The sequence below is a fragment of the Cydia pomonella genome, chromosome 8, assembly GCF_033807575.1.
Source record: "Cydia pomonella isolate Wapato2018A chromosome 8, ilCydPomo1, whole genome shotgun sequence".
Classification (NCBI taxonomy): domain Eukaryota; kingdom Metazoa; phylum Arthropoda; class Insecta; order Lepidoptera; family Tortricidae; genus Cydia; species Cydia pomonella.
The window spans coordinates 1,025,186-1,048,662 of record NC_084710.1 but is presented as its reverse complement, the minus strand read 5'-3'; the positions used below and the strand labels follow the sequence as shown (position 1 = coordinate 1,048,662).

At 35.9% G+C, this 23,477-nt stretch overlaps 1 protein-coding gene across 2 annotated transcripts; it reads right to left on the bottom strand.

The window, feature by feature from the left end:
* Positions 1 to 1,125: 1,125 nt before the first annotated feature.
* On the bottom strand, positions 1,126 to 18,157 carry LOC133520365 (pickpocket protein 28-like). Of its 2 annotated transcripts, none has more exons than XM_061854745.1 (13): positions 17,854 to 18,157; positions 13,271 to 13,400; positions 12,514 to 12,605; positions 11,926 to 12,052; positions 11,541 to 11,689; positions 4,273 to 4,381; positions 4,047 to 4,139; positions 3,396 to 3,538; positions 3,096 to 3,226; positions 2,831 to 2,890; positions 2,371 to 2,677; positions 1,801 to 1,953; positions 1,126 to 1,438 (listed from the first exon to the last, which is right to left on the bottom strand). In XM_061854745.1, exons 1-13 carry the CDS (start codon positions 18,012 to 18,014, stop codon positions 1,366 to 1,368), a joined length of 1,728 nt encoding a protein of 575 aa, XP_061710729.1. In that variant the 5' UTR covers positions 18,015 to 18,157; the 3' UTR covers positions 1,126 to 1,365. The 2 variants fall into 2 exon arrangements, with proteins under 2 accessions (XP_061710729.1, XP_061710728.1); XM_061854744.1 differs by having other exon boundaries at positions 1,139 to 1,438; positions 1,801 to 1,968; positions 17,854 to 18,151.
* Between the last annotated feature and the right edge of the window lie 5,320 nt (positions 18,158 to 23,477).

Here is a 23,477-nt window from a genome sequence, read left to right as displayed (position 1 = left end):
ACTTGTTTTTGCTCTTTCTTTTTGCTAAAGACGTGAAAAGGACAAAGACAATAGAATCCACATATTTCGAACTTGTATCAGGCCCCGCACGTTGAAATGACATTCGAATATAAACGTCACTTGAATGTTATTTTGTCTCACTCAGTGAGAAAACTGCGATTTTTCTCACTGTTTTTAAGCAGCAAATTACCCTTGTTCCAGCTGCTGACGTGAAAAAAGTATTACCACCCATGGGCATTGGGCATAATTATATAACTCATTCCATCTCAGTATGCTAGTATAAAATAACAACGTTTACGAGCAAGTGTGATATGATAAAAAAGAAGAATATTGTGTGAATATTGTGTGCGAAGATAGAACACATAAATCCTTGGTGAAATAACTAACTAACTAACTATCGTGGCGCAGTGATCCAAAGAGGGTCTTGGCCTCCAAAACGAGAGAATGCCACCTGTCCCGATCCTGTGCCACTTCCTGCCAGTTGTCGGCTTTGAGTTGGCACAGATCCGCCTGTACACTGTCGCTCCAGCGGTATCTGGGCCGACCCACTGGACGGCGACCAGTCGGTTGTCCCAAATAAGCTCTCTTAACACCTCGATCCTCACCCATCCTCAGTAAATGGCCGAACCAGCGAAGTCTGTGGCATTTCGTTTCGCCGATGATATTGGGTTCGGCCACTAACTCCTCGATTTCGGCATTCTTACGGATCCTCCAGGTGCCGTCATCTCTTTTGATAGGTCCCAGGATCTTCCGTAACACCTTTCTTTCCGCTACCAGGAGCTGACTCTCTTCTTTCAGTGTTAGTGTCCAAGCTTCGCAGCCATACATAAGGATTGGTCTTATTATAGTTTTATATACCCGTAACTTAGTATTTCTGCTGAGAAGCTTGGACGCCAACACCTTATGGAGGGCTGCGCTGCATCGCAGGGCGTTTTGGATGCGTATATTGATCTCCTCCTCTCTGGTGTTTGTGTCGGTAATCGTGCATCCGAGGTACCGAAATTTGTCAACTCCACGATAAACGGTGCCTCCAACATGAAGACTGTCGCGGTGACTGCGTGACAGTCTTGGTGAAATAAACAAAACACTTTTTTATGATTCTTTTCACATTTTCCTTAGCCTTACATAAAATGATGGGGATGAATAAAGTAGTGAATAAATTAAACATTTAACAAAACCTGTTATTTTTATTGAGTCAAATATGCTTGTATTAATAATGTATCTTATAGTTTACTGTGATTTATAACTTTTATAAGGCATCAGGACTTTTCAGCACTTTGAAAACAATGTTGTTTGGCATTGGTTTTCTAACTCAACGACGTTTTATCCGAAAACAATATATGTTATTAATATTTACTAAGTAACTCATGCGTCGTGAGCGACGTTTAATTTTTCTGATTCGTTTTCTGGGGTTTCTTGGTGGTACCTGCAGTAAAATCTGAAAAAAAAACAAGTATCATAGAAAGCAGTTCAAAGTGCTGTTTAATGTCATCCTTTTAACTAGTTATTTTATTTACTTAAATAAAATATATCTGGCATAATACGAGAGCCTTGCTTTATTTTCCTACCTTGCTAAACAGAATAAAATTAGAAAATCAATTAGGACTCAGACATTTAAAGTAAACGTAAATAAATAAGTATGAAAAAGTGCAATTGAAAAAAAAATGTGTATTTAAAAATCTAAATCTCATTTTAATTAATCAAGTTTACACAAATAATATTATCTGTTTTTAATAAAGAAGAAAAAAGATAACAAAAAAATGTATGAACTGAAATTTTAAATATGAAGAAAAATCTTACTTCAGCGTGAAGAAGTAAAATATCTCTGCAAGTGTGAGGAAGGAAAATCCGAGGAAAAGTCCAAGCGTGCCGCCGACGTCGGCCAGAAACTGCGACAGTCCGACCAACTCCGAGCGCTCCATGGCCACGAAGCGGGGGTATCTGTAGTAGATCCTGATTTCGGTAAACCTGGTGGTTAAAAAGGGGTAAACTAAAAAAAAATACAGAAAAAAAATCGCTGTGTTAAAAAACCATTAGAAATATGTACATATTTTTTATAATAATAAAAATATAATAAATAATCTTGAATAGTTCCCTTAGAACATTATATCAATGATGGTATACTATACTTTACGCAGTTTCTACTTGTGGAAACATGTAATTGAGTTACTGTTTCTATGTCGCAACTTACGAGTATTGTGTTACTCTAGCTGTAAGTTTTCCTAAGAAAAAAAGATTAAGATTAAGTGAACATGTTGTGGATAAAGTGTTTTAAATTTCTAGTAATTGTCAGTTTGCTACAGTTATCAAAAAAAAGTAAATCTCTTAAGCAAAAATGATATGACTACTCAATGAGAAGTATGAACTTACTGATTAACTGTTTGGGTCTCATTATTGGAAGAATCCTCATCGCCATCAGATTCGGTGTCAGTAGTATTGTTGGCTTCATTATCAACACCTTTATTTTCAGTCTCATAGTCTTCATCGTCATCTTCAGCATAAAAATCCTCAAATTCTTCAACAAGTCTTTGAAATTCCTTCCGTCTTTTGTCATATTCTTCTAGATCAAGTTTTGTTACGACAGTATCTGCGTCATAATTGACATCTTTGCACGAGGGTAGGCACCGACATTTACTGATATCACCATCGTTCAAATCTTCCTGAGCTGCATATAGGTCTGTAATTATGAAACATATTGAAAGATATTGAAATTAAGAAAATACGATATCAAAAAACGTATATCTACTCATTAAGACGATATCTTGGGATAGTTAAATATAAAATACTCACATCTAGAATCCTATAGATAATATCTTATGAATTCGTTTACCTAAAGCTTCTTCTGTGCAATTCCACTTGTTTGCTGGGCATATAGGTGTGCTGCTATTACCTGTAAAAAATGAATGAATATGTTCTATAAAAATACTGAGAAATATATAAAAGTGCTCGTAAATAATACACTACTAATAACTAAACTAAAAGCCACGCATTCAACTGGCTATAAGAAGAAGTTTAATAGTTTGGCAATAAGATTCATGACTGGTCAGATAACTTTGTTGGTGTTGGTACACATGTTAGAATTATTAGAAACTTACGAGGCATATAGAAGCTAACACACCCACAAATCTTAATGGTGTAGTTGGTGAGACATTCCAATTGACAGTTTATTGAACTGTAGCTTTGGAAAAACTGCAAATATCGTTCAGTTGGGGAATAGCATTGGCGGCTGCAAAAAAATAAACAATATTAAAAGTTTCAAGAGACTGATAACTCTGGTTTCCAATCCAATGCTAATGGAGGAAGGGAATTTAAGAAAATTTGGAATTTTAGAAATGATTGTGAAAACATAGTCAAATTTAAGTTAAGGCATCTCATACGTGTAACTAAAAACTTACATTTCCGGGGCATAGTTGGAGAGCAGCTCATCAGCGGTGTCCAAGATGTCGAGTTTGATTGCAAAAGATGTGGTCTTCCCGGGTTGCGCTGCGTAGCTGTGCAGGGAGACCTGAGGCAAGTCAGCGGGGTGGTGCAAATAAACCTGAAAAGGTATTTAGTATGTTTAATTAACTAACTAAAGGAGATAAGTAAGTAGTAACACTTTATTGTACGAAACAAGAATAGATGACACCTGATAAACATTAGAAAGTACACAGTCGAATAAGTAAAAAAGGATCTTGACCTCAGTTACCAGAGAGAAATCACCAACTCGTCCCATTTTGAGTCAATTCGTGTGGTTGGCAAACAAATCTTCAAAGGTTTTGTGTCTATGACGTATGACGATACTTGAAAGACTATAAACATACGGTCCGCCTGATGGTAAGCAGTGTCCGTAGCCAATGTACACCTGCAACTCCAGAGGAGTTACATGACCCTAACACTCCGCACCCTAGTTGAGCTCTGGCAACCTTACTCACAAACACACTTATTTACCAGTGAACGGATTAGAGTATAACGAGGCTGTTACTTCTCTACAATCTTCTTTCTATGAATATTATTTGCCTAGTGCCCAAGAGATTCAACATGAGATACAAGATTTTGATACTAACCTTATAACCGGGTCGAGTTTGTCTGTCGCACGCAAAATCGCGGTCTGTAACTTCTTTTAATGACAAGTATAGATCCTCTCTTGCCCCATTTGCCTTCAAAATAAAACCGCATCGTAAGAACGTAATTTATGTCATGTTTGCAAAAACAAACTTCCAAACTGACTAAATTATGTTTGATTAGGTAGTTGAGTTTCAAATATTAAACAAACCAAATAATTATGTATACCCGGCCACGTCTTGGAAATGCATCATTGGGGTAGCTGTAGTAGTTCTTTTCTAGTGACCATCCATTTTTGAGAGTAGATGAGTTCAAGTAGTAGCGCTTTTGGTAAACGCTGAAACAAAATTAATATGTAATAAGTATCGCCAGATAAATATTGTAAATTAATCTATTTATTGTAAGGATACTGTTTAGTTTATATAGATATTTTGTCATTATAATACATTTTTCTAGATTAAATAAGCTAACTATAGTATTAAAAGTATTTGTAACGATCGATCACGTGAAGAGTCACGTGATCGATCCCTCCATCTTAAATATTGAACGAGCATTCGGGAGGTGACATTCGAACGATGACAGTCGAACGAAGACAGTCGATGCAAATTACAAGTGGTTACGTTGATTGTATTATTAGCAGGTCAGTACGTTTTGTTTTGTTAGAACTCGATACAATATAATTGCTTGTCTGAGCGACAAGCGTACTACTGTAGTGTGGTTAGTTAGATTGGAAGAGGTTATATTCATTGTGCCAAATAAATGTATTTTGATCACACCTACCGTTCTTTTAATATTATGGTTAGACCCCTTATATCTCAGAAGTGAGGATAGGCGAGTATTTTAACAAATCACTCGTTTATCCCGCCTGCAAAAGTTAATTAATCGGCCCTGGCACAATGAATACAATTACTGACGCATAACGACTGATGATATTGTTTGTCTATGTTTGACCACTTATTTTGACTAATAATTTTTTTATGTGAGGTTAGTGCTCACACTTAAATAATGTTAGCTTATAAGACAACTAAATAAATAAAAATAGTAAACGAAATAATAAAATATTGTAATGTAATAACATCATAAAACTGAATTAGCTTACGTGAGAAATATTAAACGAGTGCATACGTTAAAATTAAAACGTATGCTTGTCAGGACAGGTCCTGAGTTGTTAGGACAGAAATAACAGTTACATATTTTACACTAGATAATTATAATTTCCTCCTCCTACTTGCATCGGTTTCCTCATCACTGAAGGTAGTTGCCACTTCGAGGGAACAGTTTCTCTTTGACAATTTACCGCCACCTCCATCTGTCGCCAAATGTAGGGCACCGTGGAGCCCGGATTGGTGGCGTGGAGCGTGGATTAATTTCCAATAAATCCAATAAGTAAAATATAAAACCTAAGGTGGATTGTTGCATTTTAATTAGAATATTTTCATTTTTACTTCATTATACAATTAATTTCAATTACAACGGTCTGATTTAATAATGTTTTGATTGGTTCGCAATCAGCGACGGAATATATATATAGACAACGCTCTCCATAGAAAATACCAGCCATACTGACACTGACAGCTACCCCTTCACCGTGAATATATCCTTGCAGCTTTGAATTATATTCAATAAACTAATTCCTGCTATTAAACAAAAAGTTGTGATTGATCAATAAAAGTTTTGATAGCCTATAATAAAATTCTATGCGTCAAACCGTTGTTGCGTTACAATATTTTGGCGTTGTCAAATCTTACAATAATTATACTAAGATGGAACCAATTCATATAAATTATTGTTTGACGCGTATTTATTGTCAAGATTAGGCATGTTTATACTTTATAAGTGTATGTCGGTACATACAAAATTTGAAACGTAATGTTAATATGTATTATGTATTTTGGAACAATGAAAGTACATACAAAATTTTATAAAATGCCAGTGTTGAATGTTTCCCAAGTTTAATATACGTTTTTAGTTATGTATCAATAAAATGTAAATAATACAAAACAACAACGCAATATGGAAAGAAACCTGAAGTTAAAATATTATAAGTGAGACGACGTTTTATTTTAATATTTTAAAATTTAATAAAGTATTTAACTATTTATCATACGACCTTTTGTTGGGATGTTACTAGATTCAATTGAACTCTCCGAGATATTTTCAGTACGTGCCATCTGAAATATTATTCTTAACTGAATATATTGTTTTGTTTTAAATATAATACATATGAAATAACCAAAAATATAAGTAAGCGTAAGAACAACCTTATCTTCAAGTCCCACTTATCCATTTTTTGTCTGATAGTAATAAATTTCTTTGAAATGTACGCTACAAATTCGCGTGTTTGGCTAGGGAACCAAGTGAATCAACCTGGTGCCTGCCTGTTTAAAGTAACAGCATTTTTGTCCAAAGAATTTTCTGTTCCGGTCAGGGATTGTGCAACCGGTTTTATTCAATACCTGTAAATAAATTCTCAAACTAATACCGCTATAAAAAGAATAGCTATATTCCTATTAGAGGTATTGTTTTGATTTTGCTTTTGTTTTTACCGTTATATATAGACTATTTACAATATTAAATACCTTTATTCAATACCGCCATTCATTGTACTTGAAAGGTAAGATGTCAATCAGACACTACTACTAAATCACAACAAATAGGTGTAATATTGTAACGTCACGTGATAATATTTTGCATAGCTGGCTGAAGTGTAGTAGTAGTACCTAGATTAATATTATTTGCTTCTGAAAGTAAATTATTTAAGTAACGATGTCCTTCATTTTTATTCGCAAAGGAAAAGCCTTGCCAAAGTACTAAGTCTGAAATATTCTGACAATTTAGCAATACGCAAAGCGCAACATCTTCGAAGTCGCAAATAAAGGAGTGTATTGACATTGACATGTATAACCGGTAATGGTTTTTAAGGGTAAAATGTCAAATACAGATATTGTTGTCTAATGGAAAAATCACTAATAGACATGAGTACCGTTATTGAGTATACCTGTAATCAAAGCTTTAGTGATAAAAATTGCGAAATACAACTATAACCGGTTATACCTAATTTAAAACCGGTAGTCAGAATACCGGTAACGATCCTTGGTTCCGGTCCTTTGTGAAACTTGAATAAATAAAACAGGAAGTTTATCGGCAAGAAATTTGCACCGTACTTTATATTTTACATAAGAACAAGTAATTGGAGTTCCTTTAAAGTAAAATGTTGCATAACGCCATCTCATTCTGTCACCCCGTATCAAAGTATGCCCAAAAGGGCATGAGTTATTATGAAACTAATACATATAGTTACGACATTTGGTTTAGCGTATTAGTCTACAACAGTCTGTTAATTTAAATAATTATTTATCATGTTTAGGAATTAAACTTACACAAACCAATTAATCCCATTCTTCTTCTTGTGTTGTATTGAATTTTTGGTACCAATAAACGCACAATAAGGCATTTGATATAGGTTTCTGAATTAATAATTTTGTATGGGCTGACATGTTATGCCACAGAAGGCTGCTGTCGTACTAAAGCTGTCTAATTCCGCCTAGTACAGTCAATTCACTGATTTAAACCTTCACGATTTTTACACATCTTTAACTTATACAAATGGGACTATATCGCTTAAGTTTTAAATTTACCTCCGACGTTTCAAGGACGGTGTTGTCGGAGAAGACTGGCTAAAGTTGACATCAACATTTACATTAGAAAATCGCGCGAGTTTTTCGAACTACCCGCACAGTCGATTCGTTTTCGGCACAGTAGCCGAGGGGTCATTTTTGAGCCCAAGTCAGTCTTTTATAGTTATTCTAGTTCGATATTCGCAATAAAATGGTTTTTTTAGTATACTTTTATTGAAAATATATATTTTTACGTTATGCTTAAAGCTAGATGGGTGATGGTGTGGCAATGATGCAAACTTGCCTATTCTTTTTATTAGTTTTTTTTATTGTTCGAATTCCCTAGGTGAGCTTGAGTTTGCTCGTCTTACATTTATATGAACAAATTGAATAGTTGTTTATTCAAATAGTGATCAAATAATTGGTATAAAGAAAATAAACGATATGATAAATAAATCAATAATAAATCTATATAATAGATTCATATACATAAATACCTTGTGATGTTAGGATAATTTTAATGTAACATGACGAGGGGAATTAAGATGATTTTTATAAGAAAAATAATGAAACCGTTTTGACGCGGCCTGAGACGTTATTTCAGGCTGCGAAAAACACTAATAATTGATGCAAATTTAGAGTTTTGATATAGTGTAGATATTTCATGCTGCTGAAAATAACTGAAACTTGTTAAAATTTCAAATCTCATATATTGTGTAGAGATTCATTCATAACGGCCTGAAACGATATTTAAGGCTGCTGATGGCGACTGAAACTCGTGATAAATTCCAATGTTTTGACATTGCGTAAGGTATCATTAGAAATGGCTTGAAACGATATTTCAGGCTACTGAAAACGACTAAAACTTGATTTAAAATTAATATATTTTTATATAGTGTAGAGTTTTATCAGAAAGGACCTGACATGTCGCTTCCTGAAAACTCTCAGGACTTGATGAAATTTAATAAATTGGCAGGGGTGATATTTCGGGCTGTTACAGCTTGTTGGAAATGCTAATATTATAGTTTTAATGGTATTAGAAATTAATAATAAAACTTAACTGAAATCAAGGTATCCTGTCGGCTGATAGAGCTCTTTTAAAAGAACAACGTGTTTTCTACCTAATCATATTTTAAGCATATGTTGCAAAATGCCGCATCGTAATGTTTCTGTAAGGACGATTAAAAATTTGAATGAACAATGATATTATCCGAACAAATCTAAGTTTCAGTGATGGACGCAAATGACGATAAGGTCAGCAATAATGGGCGCAGAGAGAAGCGCAGCTCCGATCATAATGTCGCGGAAGTGGACGTTAACGAATGTGAGATTCGGGAACGTCCAACGCCTAAATCATCTGCCATGCCCAGTGAGGGAGCGGAAGGGAGCCTGAAAGGTAGGCAAAGCCGCAAACACTTGCTGCATGATGAAGAGTATGATTGCGAGTTACGGTGTGAGAGAGCGCCACGTTCACGAACACCAAATTTGGGTCCAGACATGTTCCGTGCAGTTGAAGCATGTCGCCATAGACGCACGGGCGCGCAAGAAATTGCGGATGGTAGTGGAGTTCCTCTTATGAAGACAACTAGCATAATTATAAGCATCCGCGACATCATGTAAGTCCAATACGGTATGGACGCATGGAGAGAAAGAGGCACTATGTTTATAGTAGTAGTTCTGATGACGACTATCGTGTAACCTCTAAACATAAAAGGTTGTACTCTCACTCTCCATGCGTCGATCGTGTCGTAGATAGTAAGTAGACTACCTGAATGAATCTGGTGAAAATACTATAAGTAAATTTCTAATCATCGTAAAGATGTTGAAGAGATGAAGATTCTCGAGTTCGATCCAATATCGAAAGATCAAACCATTCCTACATGGCTTACAAAAGTAGAGGAGTGTGCTGAGACTTACGGGTGGGCAGAGAAAGAGATTATACATTTCACGCTTCTGAAACTTACAGGTCTTGCTAAATGTTGGTACCAGGGTCTCAGCACTAACCTATACACGTGGTCAGAGTGGAAAAGGAAGCTTGTAGAATTATTTCCAAGTCGTGATGATTACACGGAAGTTTTAATAACTATGCTGTCCAAGAAAGCTCGATATGGAGATTCACTTGAGCAATATTACTATGATAAACTTAATTAATTATTATCTTTATTTGTCTTGGGTGTTAAGTTAGTAAAAGTAAAATAAAAAATAAATAAAAACATACGATGATATTGGGACGACGACACTGAAAGTCCAAATGGAATGGGTCTGAGTAATCATCATGGCTAGTTAGCATGGCTAATAGTCTAGGATATAGGTAATTTAGATTAATTGATATTTTTTGTGAATATTGCACTATTGTTATAAAATAAATGCTTTCGATTAGGCTTTGTAGACGTTAATAAATTAAATTATAATTCAAATTAAGTTATGTGAGCTGTATACTTTATGAAACTGCTAGCTTAACAGTCTAGGCGTGATTCATTTATTTAGTATAGATTTCATGTTGACACTTGGAGAGACAGTACACCTCCAAATCTTATTAGTATTAGTACTCTGACATTGGGGACCTTTTACATCTCCAGATTTAATGTATTATTTACCATAGAGACAATATGTCTCTGTTTTACTGTAGTCATTATTTATTTTAAGATAATTATAATGTAATGATTACCTAGGTATTGGCCGTTGTATTTGTAAATGTTGTTATATTTTTTCATGTCACTACATGATGTTACTGTAAATGTTGTATTGACTTGTAAAAGAGTCCTTGAGGTCTACTTGCAGATTTACTTTTAGAATTTTGAAATTCGTATTGCTTAGTTAAAATACTTTATTTTGTAATATACTGATATGAAACGAGTAAATCTAAAATGTAACCTAATGGTAAATGTAGGTGAGCAAAGGGACTTGCTCTAGCAGGATGGCCGAGCTGTAAGGATACTGTTTAGTTTATATAGATATTTTGTCATTATAATACATTTTTCTAGATTAAATAAGCTAACTATAGTATTAAAAGTATTTGTAACGATCGATCACGTGAAGAGTCACGTGATCGATCCCTCCATCTTAAATATTGAACGAGCATTCGGGAGGTGACATTCGAACGATGACAGTCGAACGAAGACAGTCGATGCAAATTACAAGTGGTTACGTTGATTGTATTATTAGCAGGTCAGTACGTTTTGTTTTGTTAGAACTCGATACAATATAATTGCTTGTCTGAGCGACAAGCGTACTACTGTAGTGTGGTTAGTTAGATTGGAAGAGGTTATATTCATTGTGCCAAATAAATGTATTTTGATCACACCTACCGTTCTTTTAATATTATGGTTAGACCCCTTATATCATGTAGAATCTGTGTGCTTGTAATACAAACATAGGTAGAATAAATTTATTTATTCTTAATATTTAAAATTTATTGAACAATAAAAATAAGTACAAATGGCTGACTTAATACCTCCAGGCATTCTCTACCGGTCAACCATAGGGCAAAACAAAAATTCTCAAATGTGGATGCAGTGAGAAAACTAAAATAATATAGTTTTTTTTTTATAGTAAACTAAGGGTCAGTGACGGTAAGGTGTGAGACTTTCATACCCGCAGGTCGCGGGCTCGAATCCCAGCCAACCCCGAATCACACCCATGTTTTTTTTTGGGAACTAAGGTACAAAATATCATTTGATAGACATACTTATTCTTATTATTCGCTTTTCGATGAAGAAAAACATCGTGAGGAAACTGGACTAATCCCAATTACTAGGTATAGTTTCCCCTCTTAGTCAGAAGGTCAAATGGCAGTCGCTTTCATAAAAACTAGTGTCCGTTCCAATTCTTGGGATTAGATTGCCAAACATGGGCAGAGCTAGGCTAGTGTTAGGTTACCTATTCCTGCGGAATATCTCATCAGTAGCCAATATATTGAAAGTATAACAGATTCCATCAGCGGTAAGAGTTGGACGGAATTTCTTCAAACAGTCAACTTTGTTTCGCCACGAGCACTCCATGAAAATATCCTCATGTCTGGGAGCCACCTGCAGAAAAGAAGCTTATACTTTTTCTTTGTTTTGAAATCATTTTACATTCTGTTTTCTGGCCTAGTCAGTAATGTCCTAGATTTGAATCCTGGCAAGGGCAAAATAAATATTTTTCCTGGATCATAGGTAAATATCCTATTGTTGTCTATTTAAGTATCCAAAACCAAAGCCAGATTAAGCTTAGGACTAGGCTTATTTAGGCTTTGATTTAATTTATTTATTTATAAACTTACCTCAAAGAATGTTTTAATATCAACTGGATAGTCGAGGAATGGATATGCGTCCGAAGAATTGATTTCGTCATCATTATCACAAAGTACCATTGTGGAATGGAATTTTTTGAGGTCAACTCCTGAATCACTAAGAAACGAAATGAATACATAATTTTAAATAAAATTATAAAGCAGGTAGGCACCTATTCAATAGATATTTCTTAATTTATTTGTAGGAAGTTCGACATTTTGCAGGTGTTTTGAAACAAAAGCATGCTTTTTCAATTCACCATACCCTAAGTGCGTTACGCCTTAAGTATTAAATGGTATCATCTTATGTTATCTTATCTTGCATAATATTCTTACAAGTTATCGCGTTTAGAACTGATGAAACGGAAGCCAATGGTAGAGCACTTCTCCGAAACTATTAATTTTCGCTGAACATACACGAGAGTGAAATCGGTAGTTTTTTAAAGGTATTTTATCATTAAGCCTTCTTTTAACGCGACAATCTATAAGTAAACGTAGACATATTAGGGAAAAAAAAATACACAAACTATCGCTTTCGATATTATTTTCATAACTTGGCAAACCTCGCGCAAAACTTACTTCGTAAATGAATACAATCCCGCGCAGGTATAGTTGTATCTTTTTTGTCTGATCCTCGCCTGCGGACATATCGTGACCGCAGGGAACGGGTACTGAAAACATTAGGGTAATTTAGACGTACATACAAACCAGACGTAGGGAAAGGTCAGATAAAGGCTTCCTCGTAGTATAGCTACTACAGAATATTTAAGTCGATTGTATAGTCGATGCTAGGATAAATTACGGATGACTCACGTTAGAACGGTCCGGGTACGGGCCGAGGCCCTCAACACTTCGTTTTTTATGACAGTTGATAGGTGGACACGTGGTGTTTTTTTTATAAAAAGCTAAATTTCCGGACGCCTCGGCCTGGACACGGATCCTCTAAGTATACTGAGGCGAGGCACGTTTAAAAAAATGCTGGAGTCCCGTGCAGTTCAGGAAGTTTAGTGAAATAAGAATGCAAATACTTTTTAAATTAAAAGCATCCCCTGTTAAAATTAAAACATTGCATAGTTTGGAACGCAGTTCAAGTACCGATATAGGCCACCGGTTGCGTGTGCATTAAAATGTTGGAGCCGTGCACGCACATGTCACGCAAGGGCACACGCCACCTCTTATAAGGATTTGTATATTACAACACGCGCGTGCACGTGCACGTCTACGCACACAAACAAGGCATGCTCAGCCTTTAATGGACGGCGTAAAATCGTAAAATTTTTATTTCCTCTCATACAAAGATGTATTATGTAATTATTAGACATTTTATATACCCTACCTCATTCACAGACACAAGGTGCTCCTTCAAGGTGACCACGACGCCGCTGGTATCATATTTGACATACGACTTATAAACCATCATTACACAGAGAATCGTGCTTAGAATGAACGTGGAAGTCCAAAATAATCTGGAATTATTTGAAACATTTATTTAGAATGATGCAATCAAGATATTTCGGAGACTCCATCTCATATCTGCGAGTTCCTCGACAGATAGTACAGTCAAATTAGGTTTTAACTTGTACATTTAAAATTACTAAACGGGACCTTTTGAAATATGTTAGGACACCTTCTGGGATAAGGCTCAAGAAAGTCCCAGGCCCTCCCTAGTGGGATAGCCGGGAAATCCTGGAAAAACTAGAATTTGAAGATAATTCCTGGAGCGTGCCTAAAATCGTTATAAATAGCGCATTTTATTTTTTCATTTGGTCACATTTTTTTACATACACGACATCTGAAATTCTATATTTATTATCCAGTACATTCCAGTGTCAAAATACCTGGAAAACCTGGTTTTTTTCTGGAACTGGGAGGAAAAAGCTAGGATTGATTTAAGCAATGGCAGGACTCCGATTTTTAAATATTAAACGCCTTTCTATTTATCTTAATGATGTTGATGTTAAATATTTTAAGTTCCAGGATTCCAGGGCACCTGGAATTTTCCTTGGAGCGAGCGTAAAATAGTTAAAAAATAAGCTACTTTGATTATTTCTTATGATTTTTTTGCGCTCTACGCAACCATTGCCTCTATACTACTCAGATTCAGGCCCATACTTATTGCAGTATAGGATTCCTGGAAATCCTTGTTTGTCATGTTCATTACCTTTCCATATTTAAAACCGCCAACTCTAACGATGACACGGTTGAGAGGACTGTCGGAAGGTTCTGCTAAGACCATTGCAAGCGCCTTACAGTAGAGTTGCTGATCAAACGTAACCTACGACAAAAGAGTAGAAGTATTTATTACAAAACATTGTTACTCTCATGGAGAATGAAGAAGTGAATATACACACCATAATGAAGGTCTGATTTTGCTTCACACATACGTTAGCTGCATAAGAGAGAGCGGCGAATATGGGCGGTGGGTTGGTTGGAGTTGTTGGAGGGGTTGAGATTAATGAAGGGCATCGGAATCACAGCTGACACTTGATAGGGCTGGCAACCTGGATGAGGCGAAGCGCCACTCCACAGTCAAGACGCCCACAGGAAGTCAAGAGAACGTGCCAACTCTTGCGTGTTGCAGTCTATATCTACATTTGTCATATCCACAGCAAGTAGCTTAGAATATCCGTCGTGATCTGGGGTGATGTAATGTTGTATAAGGAAGATGGCCGTTTGGTTCATTTTCTGCAGAAGTAACTCGGCTGCCAGAAGACGGTCGCGTTACAGGTTAGTCTGCATGTAAAGCAGACTTCGGCGTTGCGCACAAGATACCACCCATGCCAAGTGCCGTGGCCATCAAGGGTTCTTACATTATGGTCTGCATTATCAAAGACAGCTTTGGACATATGCACTTTGGTTGATAGTTGCGGGAGCGCTTTTAGCCACTGAATTCTCCTACGTCCCTGCTTCATTGTACGAAGAACAAAAACCTAAATTGTGAAGCATGTCAATGAGTAGTTTAGAACCAAATAGTCTGTGCAAAGTTACGCCAAGTCCAAATAAGAGCGGCGAAAGAAAAGAGCGCGGCCGAAGAGCAGAAACTATCACTTGGCCAATGGCTACTGCCTTTGTCTGTTTACCTGCATGCACTTTGTTGCTTTTAGTTTGCATGAGCTCCTCTAGAAATAATTGAAGAGAGTCGGGGACTAAGTCCCCTCCCCCTCTTGACATGTCTGAAGCGGGATCCCTTTGTTTGACATAATTATTGAAAGTCATAATGTAATGATAGTCATATTATCATTAGTCATAACTCTGAAACCGTTAACTTTTCAGGAATTTCCTTAGATTATCCTATAGATAGGTTAGGTTAGGTTAGGTTTGTTTTATGGCAATCCTGAAAAGTTACGCGTTTCTGAGAAAAACCAAATTATGACTAACGAAAATGCGGACAAACAATACATTATGACTTAAAACAATAGAGACCCGTCTGAAGCAGATGGATAACAAGAAGTGTCATACGGTTTAGAGAGTATGTCCTGACGAAGAAGGCGAGCTGCTGTCTGGATGACTCTCAGCCTCTCACTTTGAGTGTCCGCATTTCTGTTACTGTACCAGTTCTTACTTAAAATCTTATGAGCAACGCCCGTGAAACATACAACATAAATTTGTCCCTGTCCTTAAGTGAACACAACTCCCTACCCGAACTTCTCTTTTAGTTTTCTGCTAAGGTGATTTTTACTATAAGTATGGTGGGTAGGATCATACTCCTTCATTTTTAATATTAGCTCTGCAAGAGTATACTGGCAGTCATCACAATTCTCTTCAAGCTCTTGTCATAATTTATCGAAAGCTGCACTTTTCACTGCATCGCTTTTTTTGCCCTTTACACTAGATGCGCCTGGGAAGGAAGATCCAACACGCTTGAAATAATTGTAGCACTCCCTATGGTATCTACCCGCAGCTGCCACTAAGTCTGAAACCGTGCCTTACTTTGTGGTGACCTGCTCACCCCACTGGTCATTTCTTTTGACAGCATACTCACGAATGCTCCATATTATTTCTAAAGTCTCCACCTGGCAGAAAGGCATACGGTTTGGGTGTTGAACATCCATCAATCGATCGCAGAACAAGCAATGGAGCTCGAAGTCAAAGTCCGTGGCCGTTGACCGAGGTACTTTCTGCACTTGTTCATACCCACACGCCTCTTCCTCCGCGACCCCTCAGTAGGTTTCTCTTGGCTTCACCAATCACCAATCCACGGTTACTGAGCCCCCCTGCCACGACAAGGCGAGAACCTGTTTGAGGGGGAACGATTTTAAGCCCGCTCCTGAAATTTTCTTGAAATTCCATTTTTTCCAGGATATCCCGGCTATCCCACTAGGGAAAGCCTGGGACTTTCGCGAGCGTCATCCTGGAAGGTGTCCGTACATATTCCAAAAAGTCCCGCTTAGTAATTTTAAATGTACAAGTTTGGTCAAAATTTGATCTAATTTTACTGGGGTAAGAGCAATGATGCAGCAAAGCCGATCATAACAATTTTATTATTATAACATCATTGAGAGCCTATAATAAGTACATATTATACACACATGTGTATGTAGCTGCACATATTTAGACATTAAAACACCCGTAAGATTTGACTTCGTTTGTTTCACGTTTTGATTAAAGTTTTTGCGTACAAAATAGCTCTCTTCACGCGACTACGGAATGTATTGTTTTTAAGCAGTTGCATATTTTATTCGTGTGCTTTTATAGTAGTTTATGTGACTGCTACATAACAAAAGGCATTAAAATACACGAGTGTGGGTTATTTAGGAAACGAAAGAAGTGAGTTTCTTAAAAAGATCACACGAGTGTTTTAATGCCTAATTATGTACAGTTACATACACTATTTTATCTACACATAAATTTCCTGTGAAATATTCACTAACCCAAATTACAGCCTCCGTTGGGGCATCGTTGCCAAATCGTTGCTCTCTTGGCGGAACTCGCGGATATATAGTGGCGTCACCGAAATAGTTTTATCGCTTATTTTACACGAAACTTTGGCTATAGTTACCTCAAAAACAACGAAACATATTCATTTTATACTTAAAATTAATTAAAAAATAAACTGTACGTCAAATGGCGGTAAATGAAAGCTTTTTTCACGCATGTAGTTTTTTGTTATTCTGAGACAAACTAGAGTCGGGGGGCTATTTCCGTATCATTCGATACAAACTAACATGCGAAGTATGTCAAAATGGTATGCAATTGACATTTCATTTCGAACAAAAAGGCATCTCGACTGATATAAGAATATATTCCAAATCAAATTGCTTTTTTTTCAGAGATGTTCCAAATTTGAATGCATAATCGATGCCAAATCGATCTTGATGCAGTTATGAAGCAATATCTCATTATCACAGATAAGAAATTTGTTGTAACAAAACAGTTTCCGTAAAACCACCCAACTATAGTCCAAAGCTCCCAACTATGGTCCACAAATAAACTCAAGTTTTCTCGTTCAGGTGTGTATTTAACTATATTTTTGTAATTCTAAGGCAAAGTATGTTTATAAATGGAAGGTAAGACTAGGAGTAAACCAAAAGGAACATTGGTATAGATACTTAATTTCCTTTTGAACTTGTGGACCATAGTTGCAGTATTGGACTATAGTTGGGTAGTTTTACGGTTATCGTAATGTTGGCCATTTTATTTACGGATTTTGAAGGCATCATAGAGGGTTTATGATATATGTGTAGTTAAAGTTTTTTCGAGTCAGGTGGGTGGGCGGCTTAATTTTCAGTCGACTATTAAATATAATAAAGTAATGAAATTAATTTACAGATACTTCCTCAACGTTTTACTGGTAGGCATTTTCTTAATGAAGGAAAAATAATATGTAAAACGGCTATTTGAAGATAATTATATAGCTGAATTTAGCCCACCTCAAAGGTTTTATAAGATAATCTTCCGTAAAAAATATTACGCTCATACCTTTCTAGAATAGAGGTTCTTTTTTCGGCCATATATTTTAAGCCATTAAGAGTAGTATTTTCTGCGAAGTCATAGACGATTTGCATCAAAAGTTGATGACAACGGCTTCTTCTATCCTTTGTGCCTTTATCGCTCGGAGAGTCTATGCTGATAGGCTGCATTCTGTAATGGAATATATAAATTTAACATGTTTTAATCATTCCTCAAATAAAGCGTCGTACAAAAATTCTAATTAGGTTAGGTTAGTATTTCTTTTGCTGATCGATTATATAGTTCCCATATTTTTGTGTTTGTTTAAACTAACAGTGTTTATACTAGGTACCTAAATGTTTATGAGTATGTATCTATATATTATATTGTACGAGTATAAGAAATGTAGGTACATAGGTAACAATGACTTATAGGGAGCGTGCATGAACTGTAGGAGGCAGCACAGGAGCCGTCAGATTTTTGGCGCGAGGCGTAATGTGATGTTTATTGTTCCGATGTAGCCCACAAGATGGCAGAACCTACTATGCACAACAGAACACGTGACGTGTAAATGTACATGTTTATGGTTCCGATCCAGGCCACAAGATGGCAGACCCTCCAACGCGCACGGTCCCTATATATTTAAAATGTCGAATATATTCCTTTTTCAAAAGTTCAACGGTAATGTACCTGTAAATATCTTTTAAAAGGATTGACAGCCAAACTGCACAAGTTGTTTTTATTTCTATAAAACCGTTTAAATCCGTAGCATCTCGCCTGCATCAATATTTTGTACATAGTTACGTGCAAGATGCACTGAGAGAAATGTGAGATAAATTTGTATAGTTTCGATACCAATTAGGGAGTAACTTTTAAAGTAAAGTATAAACAAAAACATCACCGCTTTGGGCAAAACCAAAACATGCACTTATCGGAATACCTGTTCGGTCAATTTAATAACCAACTGAGATATTGTGTATGAGTTCGAATCTTATCTAATCTAATCCCGAAGCGTTGAATTTTCGCATTAATTTTGAATCAAACACAACCGTTTGCGAACGATGCTTTTAAGCTTATAAACAAGTTAAAAGTGGAGAAATTCACAGTCTTGGGTGGGACTTGAACCCACGACCACTGGATGAGCTAACTCACTTTCCTACTTTACCTTTTACTTTTGCCACTTTACTTTCTTTTTTTAGTTTATTTGTGTTTGTTTGTGTTTTTAATTTGTTGTCTAAGCTTCATTTTTCCCATTGTTCTATGAATAAAAAAAATATTGTGATGTATTTGGTACAAAGTACTTTTTAGTTACACAGCAGAAGTTATGACAAGAATATTAATTAAGTAGCGACACGAGCTTTCTCACAGAAAAGCCTTCAGTAAATGAGACTTAATTTCAGTACAAGCCATTTGCTAATGTGTTTCCCTTATTATGGTATTGTAATTAACAAGATAAAGTCACGCACAAGCTGTGAACGTAATTAATTATTGTAAGGATGCATAGTCCATATATTAACTGGTATTCCCTAGTGCAGGAAATGGTTGAATAATTGTTCATTTATTTTAATCAAGGTTCTGCAATAAGCTACTTCTATTCAGGACACACGGGTAAAGTCTGTTCAGTAAATATAACAATGATTGTTGAGGTATTATATAGGACGATCTTTGAAAAATATTAAAATCTCGGTACTCTTGCAAAGTAATTCGGTAATCGCTTGACAAAAAATAAGTATGATAGTATCCTGATTTTGAATAACTTTAATATTTTTGGGATTATCTTTTTCGGAATAATAATAGAAATGTTTAAAAATTTCTTAGATTCTGGCTTAGAGCTTTCTTTATATGACCCGAGGAAGCACAATATTCTGTCATTATTTACCTTATAAATAAATAAATAAATAAATATTATAGGACTCTATTACACAAATTGACTAAGTCTCACAGTAAGCTCAATAAGGCTTGTGTTGTGGGTACTTAGACAACGATATATATAATATATAAATACTTAAATACATAAAAAACACCCATGACTCAGGAACAAATATTCATGCTCATCACACAAATAAATGCCCTTACCAGGATTTGAACCCGGGACCATCAGCTTCATAGGCAGGGTCACTACCCACTAGGCCAGACCGGTCGTCGTTATATTTCAATATTTTGTCGAAAGAACCCCTCCACGTATGTTTGCTGGCGTATGAGCATGCTAAATGTTTGAGCATATCCATCATGGAAGGGGCTTTCTATAAGAAACAAACCCTTATGCCCCATGTGTGTATCTAAAATCCGTTTTCTGATGAAATGGTCGTTATACATATGAAGCATAGGGACCCTTTTTTGGAAACCCATATATTTGAAAAATTTTAACCGCCGGATCTTTTGCGAATTTACTTTTTTACCTTTATTTCCAACACAGGTATGGAGTGTGGAATTAAGAGGAGTGGCATCTCTTATGGTAGAACTGTTGCAAAAGTGACCAGCTGTCAGCTATAAATAATAGTTCCAAATCTCTCCAAAGTAGCGCTAGAGTAGCTAAGAACCTAGGCGTTATTGACGGAGTGAGTTGCGCTGTCTATGATTTGATGTTTTTGTTCAAGTACTCTAGGTATTGTAGCGCCACCTATTTAAAGTTTTTTGATGACAGTTTTTGTTATATGGAGATTTTGTTCCTTATCTCCACCTTCCGTAAACACAGGTTTCAAATTATGTTTTATATGTCAAAGGTTTTGTTGTGTTTTGCTAAATGTGACTCAATTCCTGCAACAGATTATGCCAGCTGTATCTATGTCAAAGTTGGTCGCGTTCACGATTTTTTAGATTTATCGTAACGATTTTTTAAATGTATATTATATAAATTCGTTGTGTAAAGTTACTTCTTTACTTTCCAATTTGTATGTGGTGTGTCATTTTTTTTAAATATTTATTGTAAATATTGTGTTACGCTTCGTGCTGTACACGGTCATGGTCCCAACGGAAGCCCAGCCAGGCTAACACCATGCTCGGGTCACATAACACTCAAGTGGGGATCATTTCGAGGCTCATATGTTATGTTATGTTACTTGTTGTTTTCTTTTTTATTTTGCCACGAATAAATGCTCTCTATTTTCTATTATAAAGGTTTGGGGTAAACTATTGGTCTACTTTCATTAAATTTTAAATTTACTTAAATATCGCATAACTTTTTACATAAAAATATGAATTTATTAATAAGGTCTGCATAAAGCGGTAAAGTATTCCAGTCACGGCTGCGCAATATGGAAGTGCAAATCCATCAGTTAACTTACTCTTATTACGTATCTTAAAGTTCATATCGCATCAAATAAATAAATAAATATCGCAAATTAAATCGGATTGGAATAAAATGAATTTAGAATTTTAAATAATAAGCGTATCTAAGTCTCTTCCGCTAATTTTCAATTTAAATCTTTACTACTGTTTAAACTGTAAGACCCAGTCGTAGTCTATTTGGGTTTGGCAGCACATCGTCCTGAGTGGCGCAGGCTGGTGCAGGGCAATGTGCGCGATTTCGAGGAGCAACGTAAAGCTGACCTCGACGCTAAACGCGACGAGCTGAAAACGCGCCAGCCTGCGTCCATTCACTACCACTACCTAGCTGGTGTCCTCACGTGCCCTCAATGTGCGCGGGGGTTCACCTCAAAGATCGGCTATGTCAGCCATCTTCGGGCGCATGAGCGCCGAGCTAACTAGGAGTCGAAGTGGTCGCCATGGTCGAAATCGGCCGGAAAGATCATCATCATTAGATTTAAATTATCACCATACCAAAAATAGTTAGAAGGTTGTTAACTACTTATTGGCTCTGCCCAAAGATCTTGACAAAAACCGCAACGGCTAAGGAGTGGAATTCACTTCCTGCAAATCTATTCCCAGTCCACTATAACTTGGACCTTTTTAAATCGAGAATGAATAGACATCTTTTAGGTAAGCATGTTCCATCCTAGACTGCATCGGCACTTTCCATCAGGTGAGATTGTGGTCAAATGCTTTCCTTTTCGTAATAAAAAAAAAAACGTGATTTATTATTATCCAGTTCCCTGTAAGAATACAGTATCAGACTACAACCAAGTCATCAGATTAATGATAACTTGCCAATTTTTGGTTTGGTAAAATTTCTTTCCATAAAAAGTCAAAGAAATAAGGAAAGCATTCAATAAGAATATCGGTTTAATCCGTAAACGTAATAACTTCATTCATTTCCATTCACTTTACATGCAATTAAATCCAGTGACCCTTCGATTTTGCACAATTTAGGTGTTTACGAGTAGCATTCATTTAAAATAAATTTTACGTAACTTGAATCTTCAATACGCCAGATTGAATGGAAATTAGCCTTTCCCTGAGAATATCGTGATAATATATTTTTTTTTTTTTAATCTTCGAAAATTAAGAGAAAAGTCAGTCTAAAATGTCATAATATTTATGACATTTTAGACTGAAGGTAACATTAATTTTCGTTCATTAACTTATCGTTTTAACCATTTTACATGAAGATATGAAATGTAATTTATGTTAATTTATTTCCTGCATCCAATCGCTAGGAAATTATTATATTAAAATACAAAATTCTTTATTCAACAAAAACACGTAAATTATGATCAAAGGGATGGAGTCTCCCAGTGTAAGCAAAATAAATGCTTGTGTTGGGAGAAACCGTTCTTCGTGCGTGCGTGCGTGCGTGCGTGCGTACGTGCGTGCGTGCGTGCGTGCATGTGTGTTTAGCCAGTTTATTATGAGCTTTTTACACTCATGATGTGGTTTTGTGTGAATGTCTAATAGTTTGTTTTATTTTATTATAGAGATTATGGTATTACTCTTTTTCTTTTACATTTCGGGTTAAATGGCAGACTCTTGTGCTTTTCCAAGGTTGTTTGTAGGATATATAGTTTCCGAACCGACAAAAGTCCACTGATTTGGTACAGCAGATCAGTAGGAAATGTAATCTTTTTAAAATACATGACTTTAACCAAAGCCCTTTGTGCTCGCTCTAAGTCTATAAAACGGCTTTTAGCTGCACCTTCCCAAACAGATATACAGTACACCAAGACAGACTGCCAGAGATGTATGTATATATTTCATTATACTTAATCTTTATAGCCTAATATAACAAATAAAGTAGAAATGGCGAACTTATATATCAAATATTAAATTTATTGAGTTTGAATTTAATCTTCTTGTACACTCAGTCAGCATTTTTTCTATGTAGTCGAATAATAACTATTTTACGCTACCTTGCTTTTACCCTTTCATTTCGAGAGACAAATATTTGCTAGAATACACGTAACCATTTTGCCACGAAATAAATTTAATTAGTTTTTAATCCTTACCTACACAGCCCAGCTGTCCATAATAAAACTCGTTGAAAGTTTTATAACAGGTACGTTATTAATGTTATTATTCTCAATTTAAAAATGTTTTTTTTTAGGTTCAGGGCTAACTGTCATTGTACCTGTAATGAACCGAGCGTTAGCGAAGGTCTCCGTTTGAGCATGAGAAAAAATGCTTTCTATGACTGTCTGGATGTTTTCCTTTACAGATCGCAATTTTCAACCGATTCTCGTAAAATTTTGTGAGCAGGTTCGATGATAAAATATAATTTTTTTGTCGATTTAGTAGGGCTAAGATGTTCGGTTCTTCAT

Coding starts and splice junctions, on each gene's coding strand:
- LOC133520365 (XM_061854744.1), bottom strand. CDS start 18,014: ATGCAGCCTATCAGCATAGACTCTCCGAGCGATAAAGGCACAAAGGAT. Junction 13,401..17,853: donor AGAACCTCTATTCTAGAAAG/GTATGAGCGTAA, acceptor AAATAATTCCAG/ATTATTTTGGACTTCCACGT. Junction 11,690..11,925: donor ATATTAAAACATTCTTTGAG/GTAAGTTTATAA, acceptor TCTTTTCTGCAG/GTGGCTCCCAGACATGAGGA.